The sequence below is a fragment of the Dermacentor andersoni genome, chromosome 6 (assembly GCF_023375885.2).
Source record: "Dermacentor andersoni chromosome 6, qqDerAnde1_hic_scaffold, whole genome shotgun sequence".
Taxonomy (NCBI): Eukaryota; Metazoa; Arthropoda; class Arachnida; order Ixodida; family Ixodidae; genus Dermacentor; species Dermacentor andersoni.
The window spans coordinates 49,136,384-49,148,656 of NC_092819.1; the positions used below are offsets into that span (position 1 = coordinate 49,136,384).

Below are 12,273 nucleotides of genomic sequence, written 5' to 3' on the forward strand. Positions count from 1 at the left end.
CCTCCCCTATTGAGAAGTTAGCCACTGCCGCTGGGAAGCAAGGGAAGAAACCTGCAACCTCTTGCTGAGCAGCAGGACACTGAATGCAGCAACTGAATGACTACAATGGGCCACCTGTTAGGAGCATCGAACTGGAGTTCCCAAGTTTGCAAAGCCAATCCTGAAACTAGCAGCAGTTTCAAGATTTTTGTCCTTGAAACCCGTCATTAAAGCATTGTTGACCTGCACAGCTTAGTGCTTAAGCAAGGAAGACTTTAGTAAAGCGGACTGTCAACAAGTATTGTAACAAGTTAGATGATGCGTGTCTCAATATGGGTGCTAAAGACAATAGGGGATTTCGGTTAGACATCTTATTGGCAATTACTACACAGTCAATACTGTGTGCCCTACTAATCATACTGCCTCAAGTCTCTAACTCAGAATAACTGGAGATTGTAGTCAGTGAACCAACCACAGTAGACTATGGGAATTACCAATTGCCATCTCTTCATGTTTATCAAACCTGACCTGTAGTGACGCCTGCAACAGGTTTGTCAGCTGGGCGACAACCAGGTTCTGCTGAAGTACAGGGATGCAGCCAGTGTTGTTCTCGGAAAGCGACAGGAGATCCTTGAGGAAGGTGGTCAATGTGGTACACACCTGATGGTCACACAGAAAGAACAGGACAACAGGTGTGCAATAACATGTTTGAGACTGCAGCTCCTTGCAAACAAGGTTTTAACTCCCAACAAGAAACTAGATAAGCACTGATGACCTCAGTCACAAAGTGGACTTTCCAATGCATCCAGCCTTTCATTATAAACTAGGAATGTTGTTTCTTTTTTTTGCCTTTAATAGTACTGCCATTGTCTTTAAAGGCCAACTGTAGAACAATTTTAGACCACATAAAAGGCCTAATTTCAGATAGTGCAGATACAGAACAGAACAGACTTCGTGCAAAATTTTACATATGAAGTACAATCCATCACAAAAAGCTCACAACAGTAGATGTTTTTAATAATGAAACTGCAAAATATTCCATCATTACTTGCTCACAGAAAATTGCGCAGAACCCAGAACATTGAGAACTAGTGTTGCTGCTTGGCATGACTTGAGAAATTGGGCAGCACGCACAGCACACTGAACATCTCAGATGCAATGTGCTGAGATATGTGTTATAGCCACTAAGCACCAGGTCCATGCATTGTCTTAGACAATTACCAGCCAAGTAGGTTTGCCAATATTACTTTAATGGTATGCTACTATACATACTACTCATTCATAACCAAGCCAAAGTGAAATTTTGTTGCGCTTGGCCTTTAGAGCTGAAATTACAAATTATTATTTTAAAATGCCCAATGCGCTACTTTCACCAATAACAGAGTTCTCGTGAGAAGCGGAAATGCTGTAAACTTGGGACAAGATTACTGCCACCACTATGCCTGCCAACCTCCGAACATTAAAGATTGTAAAATTTCATAAAGAATAATAGAGGAGGGGGAATAGCATGCTTCTTCTTATAAGTTTGTCCTGAGGCCACACTTTCTGTGAGATACAGTAGAATCTCATGCAGATGTCTTGAGAAAAAAAGAAAAATATGAGAGAAAAAACAGGCTAATCGGGGAAATGCACGATCCGAAGTCGCTAAAACAATCTGACACACTCAACAGTACTGGACATCTAGGTAATGTGAAGTGCTGCGCAAATCGTAGCAGGATGAGATGCTGAAGTGTGCCATTCTGATGGGGCCTGAGCGGCCTGAGACACATGTTGTGGTTTTTTTTATTGTGCAGCATTTTAAGACGGTGATACCGGAATACAATGTTCATGATGCCCATGATGCCGCCAGAGTGAAAAATGACTCACACTTCACGCTGCCTGCCGCAGGGAACGATGGCATGTTTGGGTTACTGCCTATTAAAAGCATGCAGTATGCTTGCAATGGCAGTACACCCCACGCGCTGTGGAACAAATAGGTGAAGATACTTATTGCAATAAGATTGGTGGCGATACCTGCGAATGCAGAGTGTGGCGTCCTGAGTGCAAATTTTCTGGTACCGGAATAGGAAACTGAGATTGCCGGTGTTTTCACATCAGACGGGTGGGCTAGTAGTGTGGGGAAGCTGCTGGGGTGAGCAGCTATCAGCTATCACCGCTCGATTTTGTGTGCCTCATGCGTTTTCTTGTTTACACGGGATCTAGCAGACGGAAAACGTATCACACGATAGCAGGTTGACAATGTACTGAACATCGGCGCCGAAAGATAGTGTTTTCTGGGAATGCATTTCAACTGCTTTAACCCTTTGACAGTCAATGACGTAAATATACGGCGCTGCGAACAAGTTTGAAAATGGTCGATGCAGTATATTTACGGCACCGTCTGTACATTTAAAAAGCGTGCCAATTTCCTAACTTTTTCTTTTCTGTCATGTGCTGCCACTATGTGGGGATACAGGGAATTTTTTTTGCGCGCCTCCCTCTCTCGGTTTTCGTTGCATGGTTTGTTTTAGCGCTAGTTTGCTCCCGCGTGTCTATATACCACCGCTCGCGCATTGGCGTGCGCGCGGGCGGGCGGCCGTTCGGATTTTGTTTCGCGGGCGGTTTCGGCTTTTTGCGCTTGTGAAACTGATGGCTATCTCGTTCCTAATCGCTCAAAGGGCAACCGCTTGCTTCTCGCTCGTTTAGTGCTCACAGGGGTGCGCATAGGAAGGATGCCGCCGTGCATGCATTTCCGTTTCTTTTCTTTTTTTTTTTAAGACTCGCGAAAATGTAATTGCCCTAGCTGGTTGGCGATAAGATGAAGATTAGCGGAAGTTTGTCACACGTGTTGCTTTTTTTGATGGGCACACAACCGAAGTTTTCTTGAGTACGCGCACCAACGCAGTTCGATTATGCTATGGACGTACGTATTAGTGTAAGAGCAGGAATATTTGAGGCTTGGGAAATATTCTAGTGTGCGGATTTTCACAGCCTTGAACTATGTGCATAAAAATGCATCAAATTTTTTATTCTGATAAGTTTATTTCATTCTTTATTGTTGTTATTCATGAATGAAGAGTGCATATATACCAATGCAAAATATTTTTCTTGCACTTTACGGTCACCCTAGAAAAATTAGGGTAATTTTTTTTTCGAAATAAATCCCTAAGAAGAATCGGAATCTGCAATAAAAAAATTGACCCTGGGCGGTCGCATATGGTGAAAAAGTCGACCCTCAAAGGGTTAAAACATTTTCATGAACAGAATTTATTATTCTTAAAACTTAATGCAACATTCATAAAATTGTAGAATGAACTGAAATGTGCCAACATTACAAAACCTTCGGGAGAGTTGGCAGGTACGTACTAACCAACCAGCTGCCTTGAAGCAAATGCAGGACATACCTGGACTGTGAGAGAACTTGGTGACTTGAGGCCTTCCTCAACACACTTCCTTCCATAGAAGGTTAGCAGAGGACACAGAGATGCCACCCACGAATGCACGTTCAGCTCATGTTCCTCTGTAAGAAGCAAAAGAAAAGTCACTTGATTACAAAAGAAATGTCACTTATTTTACAGCAGCAACTGCTAATGCCTCTTTCAGTGGCGAATCTGGTTCTCATTGTTTGTCTAGCCACAAAACCCTTACACTGGCAGATGTACGCACCTTTACATGACAGGAATTGTGAAAATCTGAAAATGTGATGCGCCTCCAATGAATGCACTACTACGGTGTCAAGTGAAGGAAAAAAAGAACACAGGTTAGCCTGGCATCATTATTAGCTGTATGCCAGCGGCAAAAGTATTCAAAGTGTTACAGCACTGCATCTCAGCGCGAACTGCAGGCGTGCGAGAGAAAAGGGTAAAAAAAAAAAGGTACTACTGTGTGCATTCATAGCATGCACTGCCAGCCACTCATTAGCAGAGTAGTCCTGTTGGCATTTCTAGCCTGAAATTTTACAGGTGGTGTGCCGAGTTACCAGACTGTCGCTGCATGCATGCTGACTGCAACAAATACGCCAAAGAGAAAAGCAACATATAAGCGCAAGTCAATGCTGCGTTAGCATGGCACTTTGCTATTTTCTATAGGTGGCCCATTGCATTTGTTGTTAAATATACTTTAGTTACCAGGCCTGAGTTGCGGTTATTCAACTGGTTTGTGCCAACATTGCTCATGCTGCTCATGTGGGCCATAATTCCTTTGCTTTCCTTGCAAAGCTGCTGGATATGAGTCATATGGGTCCCAAGATATAGGTCATCATCAGCTGCCTAAATAAGCCTCTGCACGATCATTGCACCTCCGGGCAAGTAACGGTCACCCCTGCTTTGTGTCATCCAACGATGCCCTATGCCTGCATGTTTCCACACTTCTACCCATCACCTTTCCACTTTCTGAAGCAGAAATGTCTCCAGAATGCCATAAACTGCGATGCATTGTTGCCGCTGACTTAGCATGTAGAATAACGCACTTTCGAACAAGCTTTCACAATGAAAGTGAAGCGCTGTCATCGCAAACTACGCGAAAACTTGTTCTATCACCATCTCTTGATGACGATGATGATGGCTCTGATGGTCAGTTGTTACATGGCTGCTGCCTCATACCAATTCTTTACTAAGGGGTGCCAAAAGACAGTAGTTACTTGCATTTTATTTGATTGTCAACATTTCCTTAGCATCAGGACTCCCAAGAGTAGCTATGGATAATGGCTCCCCTCCCCTTGCCCTAGGAATCCCATTTGGGTTACGCTCCACAAAAACTTTATTGAAGCAAAAATGCACCCATTACAGAATTTGTTATGGCACTACTCTTGATGCATCAAGTTTTATGGGACATAGATGGGAAATAAAAAAAATTTGTTATGATGGAAATTTCGATGAACCAGTATACTTGTATTCGTTACGTGGTGATTCAACTGTAATATCAAACGGTTGTTAACGTGTCATACTCTCGCTTGCATCCTATCATTGCGCTGCTTATCCCAGCAATTATACTATAGCCTAGTGCATTCATGCCTCCAATATTGTTTATCTGTCTGGTGTACCACGACGCAAACCAACATCCATAGTTTACTAACCTAGCAGAAACCCATGATTCGTGTAATTGAGAATGCGCCCTATAGAAGCTACTCTGTTTCGCTTTTCAAGAAGAACTGTATTTAACAATAGAAATTCTTATTAACAAAAGAACAGCCATTGCAATACTTAATGAGGTAAGACTCAATGAAAGCGCCTTTTTTAGAGCATACCGCCCGAATGAACCTAAATACGACACAAGGCAATTAACCTACAACAAGGGCAAGATCCGTACAAATTACGGAATGCAAAAGCAGGGATTCATAGTTGCCGATTTTCTGAATCATCACCCCGGCTTACTCACTATAATAAATGAATCTCCGTCCCTAAGCAATTAAAAAAAAAAATGAACATGTATTTGTTGTCGCTTCAGGTATGACTGTTCATTCTTTTGTACACAAATCGCATTCAATATTTCTGCTACGTATGTGTCATATTTAAGTGCCGCGCGTCGCCCCTAGAAGATCGAAGCGGCCACCAAGCGCCGTGAACGACGAGGAAGACAACGGGTGCACGAGCACGGCAGCACGAGGGCGCGCTTGCGGTGTTCGAACCAGGCGGGCAGCAGCTCCGAGCTCCTGGGCGGAACGAGGCGAGGGCTCCTGCCAGGCGAGACGTCCGTGGCAAGGTGCGGAGGACCGCGGAGCCGAGCGTGGACGTCCCAGGGCCCCTGCTGCCAGTGCTCGAGACGCTGGCTGACCCGAGGGCCGCCGGTCCCTGAGCTGCCGCACCTGAGCTGTGCCGAGCAGCTTTTCAGTCTGGCACAGATGCTGCTGTGCTAGACGAGGTCCTCACGTGTGACCGCTGTACGTGGATTGCGAGCGGCGTACGAGCTGGGCACTGAGGTCGTGCTGGACATGCGACTGTAGCACGTCGGTCGTGAGCGGCGTCCGAGCCGGGCATCGAGGACGCGGGAAATAAAGTCCCCTGGCTGCTGCCGCTGCGGCTCCTGAGCGTGCCGAGCCCGAGAACCGTGCTGAACGGGGACTGAGTGCGTGGTCGTCGCGGCCAGCTCCAACACGGGTGGCCGCACGGTGCCGTGACGACCGAACTGTGAGCCTCGCAACGCGGGACTGTTTCAGCCCGTGGACACACTGACTGCAGTTACGCTGTCATCAACTCTCTGTACATATTCATATTTTATAGGTTGCTTTGAGTTTTATAAACGCACATAAATGACTCTCTGTCTTTCTTCCGCATCACTGCGCACTAGCGAAAGTGCCGAACAGTCCTAATCACCACAGTATGTAATGTGCTTTTCATTTTTTTTGTGTATGCATCCACTTTGTGTACCATGCTTACCCTGTGTGCTTGAGTGTTTTGTGCACTAGGAAAGGCTTGGGGAAGGGGACTGACACTTAGGCATTCGTGCCTTTTCGTCAGCCTGTTTGACAGAGATACCTTGTATTTTTTTTTTCTGTCAAAATAAACATTCATTCATTCATTCATTCATTCATTCATTCATTCATTCATTCATTCATTCATTCAAAGATCACTAAACGTAACCGCAAGGTCTATCCAGTTGAAAGTGCAGTGGTCTAACCTTTCTTGGCTGCCAGCTGTTGCTTCAGTATCTTCACCATGGAAGCACCAATGGCGCTCAGCATGAGAGCCAGCCGCGGATGAAGCGATGTGGTGCCGTTTTCCAGGATGCACAGCACGGTGCCCATGCTGCTGGCCCATTCCGATACCGTGGACGTGACGCCACTGTCGTGGAATAAAAAGGAGACATTGCAACGTGTTGAGAATGTGCTGTGAAACTGCACTGATATGTTGTCAGCATAACAGCTGCAAAAGACTGTAAGTGCACGAAAACATAAACGTCAGGAACTCTTCGAAATGAATGAAGGCTTCTTGCAGTGTAGTTTCAAGTTTGAAATGATTTCTTTCGAGAAAGCTGGCCTTCGCAGACTGGAATCTCAGACTGACGCAAGTGGAAGCGTTGCTAATGTTTTGGCCAATGATCAAGCAAACTTCCCCAAGGAATAGGTGCAAATGCTACTAGGTGAAGACAGCGATCATGACAATAGTGCCGTTCTGTGGGTGCCAAGCTTGTGGCATAGGAAATCTCACACATGAAAATGAGAGCATCCAATCAGATTAAATATGCTTCTACGACAAACTGCACATTTCTGGTGCACACCACTAAATTTGCACCAACGTCTTGTGAAAAATGCAACATTAATTTAAAAATTACATTCTGGAGTTTCAGTACATGCCAAAATGATGATCTGATTATGAGGCATTGATTGTTTACTTGGTTAGTGTGTTATAAAACTGTGTACAAATTAAAAATGTATTAGAGGGGTCACCTGACATACAGGGTATATGACTACAAGTAAGTGCCACCCACAGCGATTAGAATGATGAAGGTACAAGAAATAAAGAGGAAACAGAACAAAGGACAACCTAAGTGCAACAACAAATCACAATGTGCATCGCATTTTTCACCTGGTGCGTCTGTGTTTACAGGCGCAATAACTATTTTGGCCCTTCACCAAGAGCAGTTGAAAATGTAAAGTATCACTTAAAAGTGAGTGCAAATATCATTTTTTTTTTTTGGTTCGAATAGTCGTGAGAACATAAAACCTTGAGAAAAGAGCCAGATGCTGACAAATGTAAGAAAGGTTGATTCCTTGCTTGGAAAAAAGGAAACAGGTTCACTACTAGAGTCTGCTTATTTTCAAGGTGCCGTTATTAAGATATTTTCATGCAAAAATGCAAGTTCAACATTTTTACAACTCCAGCTGCACAGGAAATTTCGTTACAAGTTCTTGCTTCCTCTTGTGCTTCAGTCTACTTAAAATTGTGTCGTTGCTGAGCCCGTGGGAGTGTTTTGAGTTCACCCGTTGTGCGTTGTCATGATGCTGTAAGTGCGACCTTGTCTGCGTTACGCCAGCAGTTTATGCTATGTTGCGCAAATTCAGCTTGATGCTTTCCATCAACGTGCGAGCTTAACACATTTCGTTCTGCAAGCGCACAAATTAAAAAAAAAAAATTTTAGAACATCAGTAAAATCAAGGTGCAGGTTATATGCTAATTTTGACTTGAGGTGTCACTTCATGGAAGTTCGAATCGCCTCAAGGTGTGGTGTCATGTCAGTGGGAGCTGCACTGCCGTGAAACCACCTTTAGAGCAAAGTTTACAGTCATCAGCGTCACTGAAGAAATCAGGAACAGAGCAGCTGGCCGAAGATATGATAGGGACGGTTCGTGTATCCGTGAATGGAGACTGTTCTTACAAAGATTCGGGCATTGTATGCCATTATTGCTGCAGGTTATATGCGTGGAATTTTGTAGCTCTTTTCAGGGCGCTGCTGATTGGGGGTGTGGCTTATACACAAGAAAATACAAATATTCATTCATTTCGAATACTTTGAAAGCTTCGAATACTAAAGTTTGAGCGAAAGTGAATATTGAAGAGCTGAATTATTCGACTGGATATTTGAAAATATTGAATATTTGCACAAGCCCATAAAAGACATGTAAAAAACTCTGGAGTAACATCACCGACAGTTGTGGCTCACTCGCTGTTTTAGAAATGCTTGTCTTTCAGAGCTGCCTGACCAGTTTTGCTGTACTTGAAATGCACTCATTTGTGTATGCAACAATTTTTCTTATGTAATAGGCCTATTGGATGTTTATGCCCCCTATTCAGTTAGCTTAACATTGTCCCCAGGCTGTGTGCAGTGCTTATCAAGACATCGACATAGTCAAGTTTTTCTGTACCTCCTAATACTAACGCTTTGCACAAGGGAAGCTTCCAGCATGAGTTAAGCTGCATCGCTTATCACATCTAAAACATAAAAATAAAACTAAAAATATCTTAATGTGTACGACCCAGTTTACACCCAATTTTCCTATAAGCCAGAGTTTTCGTGAGGTCTGCTTTCTAATACATTAGATAAAAAGGACAGCAAATATTTCATCACCACAAAATATTTGCTAAATGTCAGATGACGACATTCTGTTGGCCAGTTGCTTTCTTGTTTCTTGTGTTCTGTTATAGATAAGCCCAACAAAGGAGTCTCCATAATTTCAGAAATCTTCAGGCACAACCTAATCGAGTAAGAATGAAGTACACACCTGCTCCAATGCTTGAGTAGTATGAGATAAAGTTCACCAAGCAGAATGCTAATCTTGAAATTTGCCAGGACACCCTGAAAAACAAGAGTCATGACAAAAAATCTCTCAAGAAATGATAGTGCAAATGAACGCTTGCACACACAAAACGTAATAAATGAACGCTGTGTTCACATGCAGAGATCTTTTGGATATGAGACTTTCAGCTAATGCATGAAAATGCATAATTTATGAGTTTTTACTAAGAAAAAGGTAGCCATGCTTTGCCTTGCATGACAAAATTGTGATGCTTTTGGGTAACACCTACAGTAACAAGCCACCACCATCTGCAATTTAGCACAGCCCTTCGAGTGAAACATGGAACTGTGGAAAAACATTTTATGTGAAGCAGGTGCTGAAGATCTCATTTTCATCTCAAATGGCCAAAAACAACACAGAGGCATTAACCATGGTTAAAGTGGTTATAAATTAGTACACACTGTTGAAGCAATCTTGGCAAGGCTGTAGAGCTGGTAATCACATAATTTTCATATGAACAGCCTTCAATAACTAACCAGATGACGAGGGCGCCTGGTATGTAGGTAGTTAGCAGACAGATGTGATGCCAATCCCAGCACATTGCCTCTCAAGTTTTCGTTGAGCTGCTAACCTCGGACGTCATGCTCTGGTTTTCAACGTTCCAGGTTCCGTGTAATTTCCGGCAAGCGCTAAACGTGGCAGCATTTTCAGTTTTGGCATCAAAACGAGCACCTCCATTTTTGCAAACTTTTTCGTGATGCTTCCACCGCAATTTCAAACAATGCTTTCCACAAAGACTTCTCTACATCTACACTATGTATCTTTACACAATCAAAAAGTCTTTTGCAGATGGCCTTTAATATGCACCAAAGTAGCACTGGTACATGGATGCTTCTTGCGTTCTGCCAGTTGGAAGGCCGCTGCCGAAGCCAGCAATCGAACCTGGAACCTTTTGCTCAATGGCGGAACACCCCAATACCTGAACCACCACAGAGAGTGTAACCGCATTCACTTGACAACCAAGACAACAGCCAATTAGATCGAAAGGCATTTGAAGTGTTTACAAGAAATGAGTATCACACCTCCCAGCATTTGTGGATTTATTACAAGCTACCTGACTTTAAAAGCTTGTTTACAACTGTCGTAATGACAGCAATAATATTTAAAAATTTTAATTTGCATCCACCTTAGGGTAAGGCTGATTTTAAAAGAACACAAATACAGTAGCCAACTGATTTTTGAGAGCATAATATATCAGATCCGCTAAATTATATGGACCTATCTGCACTACCGTCGACCGCTCCATAGGAATAATGCAAACGGTGACTAAAATTTTGGCTGCTGTTAACAGTGAATATTCATCAATTTCATGAATATCTTTGTTTGTCTCCGGCACAGGTCGGTCTATCTGTCGGCAACTACACAGAAAAGAGCCTGTTCACATTCAAAAAATGAAATACTGCAGTTTCATATGCCAGAACCACGATTATTAGGTGTGCCGCAGTAAGGAACTTTAGATTGACTTTGACCACTCAAGGTTATTTAAGGTGCGCCCAACGCACGGAACATGGGTATTATTGCATTTCATCCCCATTGAAATGCCGCGGCCAGGATTCGATTCTGTGCACCCCTCGGGCTCGTTAGCACAACACCGGAGCCAGTATGCCACCACGGCGGGTCAGTTGACAGTGTTCTCAAAGAACAAAGTCTGTGAATTTATTTTTATAAACATTCAAGAGCTTGAGCGACGAAGCAATATTTAGTATATTTAACTGAATATATTAGTATTTTGTTTTCCCTTGACTATCGCAATTTTGACACTTGAAGGTTGGCAGGTCAGGGGTATTTAATAGGTGCACCAGTCAGCAGAGCACACATTTCGCAGATCTATCACTGAAATCCAAGAATCAAAGTTGAGCTCACGTCGGTAACCAGGCTGGAAAACAAGTCCTGCAGGATGGCTTTCTTCTCTGCCGATGCAATCTGCATGTGACGACACTGGAAGACAAACGCACAAGGAATGTAAACAACCACTTTCGATGCATTTATGGCGAACAAAGTCTGTGGGGGAGAGCGCAGCAGACAAACATTACCTTGGCAAGGATCACGCAGAAGTCACGCCATCCTGACAACAGCACAAAGCTATCAGCAACAGGGTCAAACATTTCACTGACATCAGCAATGCTCATGGCTGAGGCATTCAGGCTTCCACCACCTCCAGGCTGCTTGGGCAAGCCGCTGGTCACAAGCTGAAAGAGGGTGACGATCTATCAGTACAATAAATTAAATTAGAGTTTTGTCTGTACTATCATGCACAATAAAATCCCCACAAGTTAGGACAGCTAGACAATTATCTTTCACTGGTATAATGTTGGTGAGACTACAGTTTGTGCGCTGAGTTTAAGGCCTAGTACACTATGCCAACCAGATCTGAAGTATTCAAAACTGAACTCTCCAGTTAATAGGCAAAAGCCTTAAGTGGCTCATTGCAATGGCTCATGCCCGAAAAAAGCGGCGTCTCGTCCAGTGAGACAAAAATATAATCATCAGGAATGGCTTGTGTCCCCGTAAGCAAGCAAAGATGCAATGGCTGAATATGAATGAAGAAACGAAAGGAAGACGGACAGAAAGAAAGAGGGAAAGAAAGAGAGAACGAAAGAACCTTTTGGTAGTGCATTAGGTGCTCGCATGTGTCATTGAGGAGGTCGACCTACAGCACCATACGTTTACTTCGCACTGTGGCTCGTTATGTCTAGCTAGAAGTCTGACCTCTCTGATCGTATAACTTAATGCACTGCTACGTATGAAGCAGGCTTTCACCTTCATGGGTTTCAGGAGTGTAACATGCTACCGAACTTTTTACCTGTACGAGACATTCTACTTTATGCTCTACTGTTTATGCTTCTGCTCTTGGATTTCGGGTTTTGTAAATGCAGAGATACTATATTAGATGATGTATTTGATGACGCATTAGATGATAACTTGCGAGGTTTAAGAACCAAAAGCAACACTGGGGCTATGAGAAACAATGTAGTGGAGGGCACCATATTTAAACCAACTAGGATTCTTTAATGTGCTCCTAAATGTAAGTGCATAAGTGTTTTTGCATTTCGCTCCGACTGAAATGTGGCCGCAGTGGCCGG

General features: G+C 43.4%; 1 protein-coding gene across 1 annotated transcript in view; it reads right to left on the reverse strand.

Annotated features, from left to right (window-relative positions):
- Nup188 (nuclear pore complex protein Nup188) overlaps positions 1-12,273 on the reverse strand; it is a 75,184-nt gene that overhangs the window by 14,936 nt on the left and 47,975 nt on the right. Inside the window, exons 33-38 of the mRNA XM_050170852.3 lie at positions 11,224-11,379; positions 11,054-11,128; positions 9,116-9,189; positions 6,574-6,737; positions 3,363-3,478; positions 508-639 (exon numbers count right to left, since the gene is read on the reverse strand). Of these exons, the coding sequence (XP_050026809.2) occupies positions 508-639; positions 3,363-3,478; positions 6,574-6,737; positions 9,116-9,189; positions 11,054-11,128; positions 11,224-11,379 (717 nt within the window). The remainder of the gene's footprint in view (positions 1-507; positions 640-3,362; positions 3,479-6,573; positions 6,738-9,115; positions 9,190-11,053; positions 11,129-11,223; positions 11,380-12,273) is intronic.